Genomic DNA, 10,630 nt, shown 5'->3' on the forward strand with positions numbered 1-10,630 from the left:
TGGTTTTTCGAGACAGGGTTTCTCTGTGGTTTTGGAGCCTGTCCTGGAACTAGCTCTTGTAGACCAGGCTGGTCTCAAACTCACAGAGATCCACCTGCCTCTGCCTCCTGAGTGCTGGGAATAAAGGCGTGTGCCACCACCGCCTGGCTCTAAATTTAATTTTTAAAAAGATTTTTATTTTATATGTTTGCCTGTGTGTTTTTATGTCCACTACTTGTATGTTAGGGGCAAGAGCAGTGCTTTTATTTGCTGAGCTGTTCCTCCAGACCCAAGAGTATTTTTTTTACTAAAGTCTCTATATATTTACCTGTATTTTTCTACTTTCATATTTTGCCCTTGTGTCTCTTGTTTTTCAAACAGTCCTTTAGTCTTGACTTTTTTTTTTTCTATTTGCAGTCCCTCCTCCCACCCCTCTCTCCGGCTAGATCCTATGAAAGGTGTAAGGGGGAGTTGATCTCCACAACATTGAAACAGGTAGCAGGTTGTCAACATTTCCTTGGATGAACCAACCATCCCTATTACTGTGCAAGTTGTGTTTTCAAATCTATGTCTGTCTTAGTTCGGGGTTCTTTTTCTGTTGCTGTGAAGAGACACCATGACCACAGCAACTCTTTTAAAGGAAGACATTTTATTGGGGGCGCTTTACAGTTTCAGAGATTGAGTCCATTCTCGTCAAGGTGGTGTGTAGGGAGATGTGGTGCTGGAGAGGGAACTGATTTCTGCATCTTGATCCTGAGATTTCTGGCTTGATCCGTAGGCAACAGAAATGAACTGGGCATAGCTTAAGCATAGGAGACCTCAAAGCCCTGCCCCCCACAGTGACATGCTTCCTCCAACAAGGCCACACCTCCTAATAGTGCCACTCCATTTGGGGGTCGTTTTCTTTCAAACCACCACAGTACCCTTCATTTCTTCTTATCTATTTAAAAAAATATTTTAATTTGTACTGTGTGTCTGCATGTGCATGCGTGTCTGTGTGTGTTCCACAGCATGCTCAGAAGTCAGAGGACAATTTAGAGAGTCAGTTCTTTCCTTTGCTATTTGTTGCAGGATAGTTAGTCACACTGTGAACCCTGAGATTACATTGTTTAAATAAAATCAACCATAGGTCAAGATGTGGAGCAAGCAACCAGTTGGCTGAAAGTAACCATAGAGGGTGAGGGGAAGTAGGGAGGTCAGAGAGAGAGAGAGAGAGAGAGAGAGAGAGAGAGAGAGAGAGACAGAGACAGAGAGGATTATAGGAAGTAGAAGGGCGGGACATCTGGTTGGTTGGAGCAATACTTTTTCAGAAGGTATAGAAGAGAGCATTCTTTCTGAGGCAAAGGCAGAGGAGGAAGTCACCCCCCTGCTTTCTCTGCCTCTGAGCTAGCAAGTGTTCACCCTAGCATCTGACTCCCAAGTCTTTATTGGTAAAATAAAAGGATAGAGACGTGGTTAGAAACAACATTGACCTCCATGTGTGGAGGTGGCATAGACAGCTTTGGTGAGACATGCAGACTCCCAGGGGCCACAGCCTCAGCCTTAGCAGTGAAGCAGAGGTGGCAAGGTGTAGTCAGCAACCAGGACAGCTGTCGGTTCAGTTACAGCCACCGTGTTGCAGAGGAAAACAACAGCCACGAATGTTTGGAGGTTGAACTTAGGTCATCAGGCTTGGTGGCAAGCACCTTTGCTCACTGGCCTACGTTCTTTATTTTGAGACAGCATCTCACCATGTAGTCCTTGCTGCCCTAGAACTGCCAGCTTCTGCTCCTAGTGCTGGGATTAAAGGGGTGGTGGCTGATCTTGCTGTCAACTTGACGATTTGCAATCAATTAACACCTAAGCAGCTGGACATGCCTGTGGCCTTTTACTTGGTTGGGTCATTTGAGGTAGGAAGACCGGCTTTGTAAGTGGTCCTGAGTCTCTTGTACAGTTTTCTTATAGTCCCTTCTAACACCAAACAGTTTTCTGTTATGGGAAGTCAGGATCAGGATGCAGGAGACCTGAAAGTGTCCATGTATTCTTGTCTATAGCGGTGACAAAACACCATGACCAAGAAACTTACCAAGAAAAGTGTTTAGTTTGGCTTGTGTTTTCAGAAGGTTAGAGTCCATGGCAGAACAAAGGCATGCTGGTAGGAACAGCCAAGAGCTCACATCTGGACCCACAAGTATGAGGCAGGAAAAGAAAGAGACTAGGCTTGGCATGGGCTTTTAAAACCTAAAAGCCCCAGTGGCACACCTCCCTCAACAAGGCCACCCCTCCTAATCCTTCCCAAACAGTTCTACCAAATGGGACCAAATATTCAAACATAAGAGCCTATGAGAGCCCAGTTTTCATTAAAACTGCCATGATGCTCACCACCAAGGCTCAGAGACACCAATTTTCAGTCCCTATGTGGCAATACAACCTTACTTATTAAACTTATTGGACCTCATTTATTTATTTTTTTTAAAAAACTTTTTTTTAAATATTTATTTATTTATTTATTATGTATACAATGGTCTGCCTGTGTGTATACCTGCAGGCCAGAAGAGGGCACCAGACCTCATTACAGATGGTTGTAAGCCACCATGTGGTTGCTGGGAACTGAACTCAGGACCTTTGGAAGAGCAGGCAATGCTCTTAACCACTGAGCCATCTCTCCAGCCCCTGAACCTCATTTATCACACTGTGGCTGGGATTTGTGGTATTCTGATACTGGCTTAGGAAATCACCCATTTCCACTAAACTTCCCACTTGGTTGCCATGGGATTGTAAACACTTTTCAGTGGTGATTTATGTATTGGGTCTCAGAAACCATTTCTGCTTCTTCTTTTTATTTAGTGTTTCCATATGCTGACTTCTCTCTTTCTCCCTCCCTCCCTCTCTTCTGGAGCCGAGGACTGAATTTATGGTATCATGCTTACAGGACTCTGTCACTGAGCTAAATCCCCAATCTCAGCTTATTTTATTTCATTTCTCAAAGAAAACTTACTATCCTTTCTATTATCTTCTGTTGTACCTATTGTTAGTGTTCATCTGTAAATAAGTCTTCCTTCTGGTTTATGGTGTTGACTTTCTGAAATTGAATCCTGTAGTTCACTTGTTTTCTACCTTTTAAAAAATAATTTCTTTTTATGTGCGTTGGTCTTTTGCATGCACGTATATCTGTGTGAGGGCGTCAGAACCACTGGAACCGGAGCTAGGGTTGTGAGCAGCCATGTGGGTGCTGGGAATTGAACCCAGGCTCTCTGGAAGAGCAGCTAGCGCTCTAACTACTGACCCATCTATCTCTCCAGTCCCACCTTTTTTTTTTAAGTGAAAGAATTTAAATATTTATTTATTTGTTTATTATGTGTACAGTATTCTTCCTGCAGGCCTCATTACAGATGGTTGTGAGCCACCATGTGGTTGCTGGGAATTGAACTCAGGACCTTTGGAAGAGCAGGCAATGCTCTTAACCACTGAGCCATCTCTCCAGCCCTAAGTGAAAGAATTTAAAGACTATAGATTACATACAGATTCCACATGCTAAACTTCTTATTTCTAGGTGTGTGTGTGTGAGAGTGAGTGAGTGATTGAATTTATAGCCTCTGGGACACTCTTCCGCTGTCACAGCCTCCGTCCTAGAATTTGGTTTTATTTTCTCTTTGAGAAAGGGTGGTGTTATGTTTGTTCTTGGGTTTTGGTCTTTGCTGTTGTTTTCTGAGACAAAGTCTTGTTATGTGCAGGCTAGCCTGGCTTTGAACTTGCGCTCCTCCTCCCTCGGGCTCCTGAGTGCCGAGATTATACGAATGTAATACCGCACCTCATCTGAAGTTAGATTTTGGTCACACACTGTGAACAGAAAAGTCTCTGAGTTGGGGTACTTGTTACGGAGTTTTCAGTGGCCAGTGACTAACTGGTGTTTGTAAGTGAGTGTTCTGTCAGTGGATGTCCATGGCTTTTTAAAGGATTTGAAAACCTTGTGTCTTTGTCGTGTGTGGGCTTGTGTATGTGAATGCAGGTGACCAGAGGCTTTAGATCCCTTTGGAGCAAGGAATGAGTTTCCTGACATGGGTGCTGGAAATCAAACTGGCCCTCTGCAGGAGCAGTGGGTGCTTTCAACCATGCACCCTTCACTCTAGCCCAGTGCTGGCGTTTCTAAGTGCTGTGTGAACTAGCTGCCAGGTTGATTTGCCAGATTCTGGCTGAAATTAGAGCCTCCGACTGTTACAGTGTTCTGTTTGTTTTTCACTTTTTAAGGCACGATCTCTTTACATAGCTCTGGTTCTCTTGAACTCGCAGAGATCTGCCTGCCTCTGCATGTCCCCCCTCCCCTGCCCACCAAGTGCTGGCCTTAAAGGCCTGTGCCACCACTCACACCATAACCTTGAACTTCTGATCCTCTGGCTTTCACCTCTTGAATGCTGAGATTTCAGGCAGGCACCACCACCACACCCTGTTTATATAGCACTGGAAACCAGACCCAGGTCTCCATGCATCCTAGGCAACCGCTTCGATGAGCTACACCCCCAGCTGTTTTGCAGGCTTTTAATTTCCCCCTGGTGAATTTGGATACAGTACTTTTCCATAACTACCAATCTCACCTGGACCCTGTTATTTGTCCTGCATCTTGACATTTTACCCTCTCCAGTATCCCTCTGCTCCAGAAGAGACCTTTAGAGTGCTTTTCCCTCCTGTCACAATTACGGAGCATCCATGAAGCAAATTGAAAGGAAATTGTTATTAGGTTTCAGCTTGGGCTCTGCAAATCATAACCACAACCCTAGGAAAGAGCATTTTTCCAGTGTGTCACGTAGTTTTGGCCTGCCTGTGATTGTTACAGATTGAATGATATGGAAGGTTTAATGAGGCAAATGTGAAGTTGTTTGCGTTTTAGTCTGGTTTTGAGAGAGAGTGTCTTGCCATGTAGATCATGGTGGCTTTAAACTTGAAATCCTTCTGCTTCAGCATCCTGAGAGCGCACCACCATGCAGGCCTTTTTAGACAGGGTCTCTCGCTATAGCCCCGGCTATTCTGGAACTCATTACATATACTGAACTGGCCTCTTCTTATTTTTTGTTTTTAATTATTTATTTTTATAGCTGCGTGGTGGTGGCATACACCTTTAATTCCAGCACTCAGGAGGCAGAGATAGACAGGCAAATCTCTGTGAGTTTGAGGCCAGCCTGGTCTACAGAGCTAGTTCCAGGACAACTAGGGCTGTTATACAGAGAAACCCTGTCTCAAAAAAAAATTATTATTTTGTGTTCATTGGCATTTTGCCTGCATATATGTCTATGTGAAGGTGTCTCTGAGTTCCATGTCAGGTTAGCCTACAAACCAGTTCCAGGACAGTCAAGGCCATACAGAAAAACCATCTTAGAAAACAAACAAAACAAAACCAAACAAAAAAGTTCCTTCCTAAATTTTTACGTATTATTTATTTTTGAAGAGTCTTCTTTAGCCTGGGTTGGTTTCAAACTTGCTATGTATCTGAGGATGACCTCGAATTTCTGATACTTCTGCCTCCACAGCCCAAATGTTTGCACACAGTTTATGCTATGCTGGAGGCCAAACCTAGGCAAGCACTCTACCAACCAAGTTACCATCCCAACCTCTTAATTTACAATAGATAGCAAAATAAATATGAACAGGTACAAAATCTCAGATGTCACTACCTGGAAGTATTGTAATTCTGTGCATTTTTTTCCAAGACAGGGTTTCTCTGTGTAGTTCCGGCTTGCTCTGTAGACCAGGCTGGCCTCGAACTCATAGAGCTCAGCTTATCTCTGTCTCCTGAGTGCTGTGATTAAAGGCATCTGCCATCACCTGGCTCTATGCATCTTTTTAACCTCTGAGATTTGAAAATATTTTTCATAGCTTATGCTATGTATATATTGTAAAATAAAATAAAAAGTTGAGTATTGCGTTGGTGTAGTTTTGGGTCTTGGTGGGTTTTTCCCCTAAGGAGGAAGGCAGGGTCTGTGTGACTCTTGTCCATAGGGTTTGTTCTCAGAGGCTGCTTTGCTGGGATCTCCCCGGGCTAAGGAGATAAGCCAGCCCCAAGCCAGGTCCAGGGACTTCTTGGTCTGTTAAAGATCTGAAAACTCTTCTGGCTTCAGAGGAGCTGCAGTGAGTTGATCCTCATGTATCTGGAGAAGAGGACGTAGAGGCGGCGGAACCAGACGAGCTGACTCTGGTGGCAGGACATGGCTTTCTGGAAGAATCAGAGGACACTTGCTCTGGCTCTTATTTTCAGACCTTCCCTTCTCACCAGATCAGGGCACACTGACCCGCAGTCCCCCACCCCCAGCTCTAATGATTCTCAGAGTCACCTGCCCCGCTGCTGGCTCTTTTTTTTTAAAAAAAAAAAAAGATTTATTTTATATGTATGGGTGTACATGTATAGTACTCATGGAGGCCAGAAGAGGGTGAAGACACCCTGGAACTGGAGTTTCAGATGGTTGTAGGGTGCTTAAGGTGGGTGCAGAAAACTGAACCCAGGTCCGCTGCAAGACCATCTTAAGGTGTTCTTAACCACTGAGCCGTCTCTCCAGCCGTTTATTTATTTTACTGATGTTATTATTATGTATTTCTGAGTTTCCTAAAATGAGCGTGTTGCCATTTATTTATCTAAAGTCTTTATAATCAGAAAAAAGGCCCAAGTCATTGAAAATACATGCCTGTCAGGTGTAGCTGAAATCATCTAGCAAGCAGGGCAGGCCTCGTCTCTGTGCAGGGGGCTTTGCCAGGTAGCAGGGCTTTACGGAGCCCAGGGACCTGAGGCTGGGTTCACAGTGCAGTATCCAGGAAGTACAGTTCTTACCTTGGCCTGTGCCACTTCTTTGCTGGTGAGCATGAAGAGGGCATCCTGGGATGAGAGTAGAGACCAGGGCAGATCCAGGAGGTAGAGATACTTCCGGAGCACACTTACAGACTGCAGAGTGAGTACGGAACACCCTGGGCAAGGAAGGATGGCAGATGGGATCCCGCCGCTGCTCTCAGCCGGGCGTTTCCCTGAGCACCCTCCCTCTCTAGGTGGCTCAAGGCAGGCTGAGCAGTTGCTCTCCAGCTTGGGTACCTGGTGGCACTTTGACCAGTGTTCTCCTGTACGGGAAGAGTGACAGGGCCACAGAGCTCCCGCCCACTGTTTGTGTAACAGAGAGGAAGGGGCTGCCAGAGGGTGGAGGGAGGCTGATGGAGACAGGAATGTCTGAGTCAGGAAGCTGAAGACTCATTTCAGCTTTGTTCCAACACGAGGCACTGGGTGTGGTGGCTTCCACCTGTGACCCCAGCACTTGGACGGCAGAGGCAGGGGGACTCCCATGAGTCAGAGGCAAACCTGGGTTTCATGATGCATTTGAGGTTAGCCTGGGCTTCAGAGTGAGACCCTGTCTTTGGAAAACAAACAAACAAACAAACAAACCCCCAAAAACCTGATGCATAAATTCTCTTAACTGCTCTGGATTTTAGCTTCCTAGCTGCTAAAGTAATGTTGATAGTATAGGGCCTGCCCATCTTATATGGTGGACAGAAGACACAGCCTGGAAGGACAGCACACATCACTTAGGTCACTTTTGATCTCATGTCACCCTTGTAAGGCAGGACAGGCCAGAACTTGCTCAGAGAAGTAGCGTAGGACATCAGGCAGCGGATGGCCAGTGGGGTCCTATGCCTCCTGCACAGTGACTGGCCAGTGATGTCCTATGACTCCTACATAGTGACTGGCCAATGGGGTTGTATGCCTCCCAGGCAGTGACTGGCCAGTGGGGTCCTAGGTTTCACAGGGAGGGGTTAGAAAGTGCACTATTTCAAGCTCATCAATCTACAGGAAACTTGTGAGTCACCTTTATAACCCTTAATTGAGTGGGTGATGAGAGGTGAGTTTGGACAGACTAACAGAATGTCGGCAGTGGAAAAGAGCAACCTTCCCTGGGAGGCAACTAGATAGGGTGCTTGGCAGTGGATACAGTCTGAACCCCACACAGACCTGACTGGTTCAGGGGGAGTGGCCCACCTTCCAACACGGCTGCTCTGTGTCTAGGTGTCCTTCAGTGCACAGCAATGCTGTTCTAGGACCCCCACAAACACTACAGTTATGGATGCTCAAGGCTCTCATATAGAATGATGGAGGACTTACACAGAACCTACCCACATTCTCTTGTATATGTTAAATCATCTCTAGGTTACTTATAATCCCTAATATAAGGCAAATGCCGTGGAAATAGTTGCTACATTGCATTGTCTAGGGACCGATGATGAAAAAAGAATCTTCATGTTCTGTACAGGTGCCCTTCCCCCCTGCATATTTAAACATTTGTGTGTGTGCGCGCGTGTGCACGTGCATGTGCTCATACCTGCCTGACTTTATGTGCACCACATTTGTGCACAGGGTGTCTGATGTCCCTGGAACTGGAGTTATAGGTTGTTGTAATCCGCCTGATATGGGTGCAGGGAACTGAACCCAGGCCTTTTGTGAGAGCAGTAAGCGCTCTTAACTGGGGAGCCACGTCTCCAGCATCCCCTTGAATAATTTTGATCCCAGGCTGTGAAATCCATGGATACATAGAAACCCACAGATATAGAGGGCTGACAATATTTGCAAATCTCCCTGGTAAATTTCTTAAAGGGAAAGTAACCATTGTCTATTTGCAATAACACCAGGCCCTCCTTACCTGTAGGCAGCTTCCCTTCAGAGTGCAGGGCCCTGGAGGATGGAGAGGGCAAACATTAGAGAGGGAATGAGTCTCTCAACTCTTCTGTGTTAACAGGAAGGACCTTCAGAGCAAGGCCTGTGCGTCCCAGGCCCAACCAAATGCACAGCCTCCCCATGGTTTCTACTGCATGAACCAGCATCTAAATATATGGGATTCTACACCTTTGGCTATTGCTGAGGGGAGCAGAGCAGGCATTTCATCCCCACTCAGCTTGATCGAGAAGCTGGTACACGGCTTACGGAACAGTCTGGCCAAGTGTTCCCCGTTAGAGTAAATAGGTAACTATTTTTAAACTTTGAGTTAGCTGGCCTTGGTGGTACACGCCTTTAATCCCAGCACTCAGGAGGCAGAGGCAGATAGATCTCTGAGTTTAAGACCAGTCTGGTCTACATAGTGAGTTCCAGGACAGCCAGGGCTATGCAGAGAGTTGTCTCGAAAAAAACAAAAAATAATTTCAAAGCAAAAAAGAAATTATACACTTTGGAGGCAGAGGCAGGTATATCTCTGTGAGTTCGAAGCCAGCCTGGTTTATAGAGTGAGTTTCGTGACAGCCAGAGCTATCACAGATAAAAATCCTGTCTTGAAAAACCAAAACAACATATATATTGTGAGTCTAATGAAAGAATGTTTGAACATGTTAATTTTGTTTCATATTTTCTTTCTCCTTTTGACCCCCCTCACTCCCACTATCTGACAATGAAAGCTGCTCTGAGCTCACTGCTCTATTAGAAGGGGCACGGTAAATTCAACACCAGTAATTGCTGGATTGCTTCCTGGCTTTGTGATCAGAGGACAGGGGACACAGAAGAAGTGGGTAGACCCAGACAACACAGACACACAGACACAGACACAGACACACACACATACACACACACACACGAATAGGGACTCAGGGGCAGGGGTCAAAGTGAAGGAGTCAAGAGAGAATTAGTTGGTAAATGCGTGGGAACCCTAAGAATCAGAAAAGCTGAAAGAGGTTTCTGGAATCCTGGGAGACATCTTGTCCTGCACTCTGGAAAGAACCAGTCTGACTTTGAGGCAGATGCACTGGTCCAGAGTTGAGAACTGGAGACCCACACCACGTAATCACACTCACAGCCCTCGTGACCCTTGGAGAACCTTACTGAGCATGGCTGGGAAGAGAGCCCTGGGCACCAGGACACGGAGGGGCCTTGGGTAGGAAGAAAGGCAGGAAGAGACTGGGAGACGATCAGGGAGACCAGGGGTGGGAACAGTGTCAGCAAGTCAGAGCAGCATTTTGATGTCAAATGCCACACAAGGGCACGGGTGAGGACGAAGGTGAGTCTGGCGGACTCAGCAGACAGGAGGAGGATGTGGAGAAAACTGTCAGTAGCTGGTCAGCGTGCCCATGCGCTGCTTTCTCTGAAGTGTGGGCTCACATGAGTACAGAGAGGACTCATGAACTCTGAGAGCCCAGGACACTCCAGCGTCCGTCTGAAGAAATACCAGCTGTGGCAGCCTGTTGGCAGAAAGCTGTGCCCTCAAGTGCCCTGCCCTGGATGACTCCTCCCCGGTCCCCCACAGAGTTGACTAGTGTCCTAGTTGGCTCTCTGTTGCTGTGATAAATACCAAGACCAAAACGACTCTGGGGGGTTTTCATCTGAAAACTCCCAGATCACTGTCTATCACAGGGAAGTCAGGTCAAGAATTCAAATGGGAACCTGGAGGCAGGAAATGAAGCAGAGGCCACGGAGAAGGCTTCTATCTTTGGCTTGCTGGGCCTGCTTTCTTGTACACAGGCAGTACAGTATTACCTGTACATGATGCCACTTAAGTTTTTAAGACCTGCTTAACATTTTAAGAAATGCTCCTGGATAGTAAAAAAATGTTACAGATTCACAATAAAACAGATTCAGACATAAAAGACCACACTGTTGGATGAATGTACGTAGGCTTGAGAGAGAGAAGAAAAAGAATACAGAGAATAAAGTTAATGGTTTAAAAAA

The 10,630-nt window shown here is 46.0% G+C and overlaps 1 protein-coding gene across 3 annotated transcripts in view; it reads right to left on the reverse strand.

Moving 5' to 3' along the window:
• Positions 1 to 5,351: 5,351 nt before the first annotated feature.
• Positions 5,352 to 10,630, reverse strand: part of Pigl (phosphatidylinositol glycan anchor biosynthesis class L) — a 64,997-nt gene continuing 59,718 nt past the window's right edge. For 2 of the 3 annotated variants that reach the window (XR_003377149.1, XM_005349889.3), the window contains 3 exons: positions 8,622 to 8,653; positions 6,773 to 6,906; positions 5,352 to 6,163 (listed from right to left, as the gene is read on the reverse strand). Coding sequence is in view for 2 of the 3 variants with exons in the window: in XM_005349889.3 (XP_005349946.2) it covers positions 6,065 to 6,163; positions 6,773 to 6,906; positions 8,622 to 8,653 (265 nt within the window). In the remaining variant the exon portion in view is untranslated. Of the gene's footprint in view, positions 6,164 to 6,772; positions 6,907 to 7,023; positions 7,054 to 8,621; positions 8,654 to 10,630 lie in introns of those variants that run through there. The other variant, XM_026780670.1, reaches the window with a different exon arrangement.

Source organism: Microtus ochrogaster, chromosome 7, assembly GCF_000317375.1.
Source record: "Microtus ochrogaster isolate Prairie Vole_2 chromosome 7, MicOch1.0, whole genome shotgun sequence".
In the NCBI taxonomy this organism is placed as follows: Eukaryota; Metazoa; Chordata; class Mammalia; order Rodentia; family Cricetidae; genus Microtus; species Microtus ochrogaster.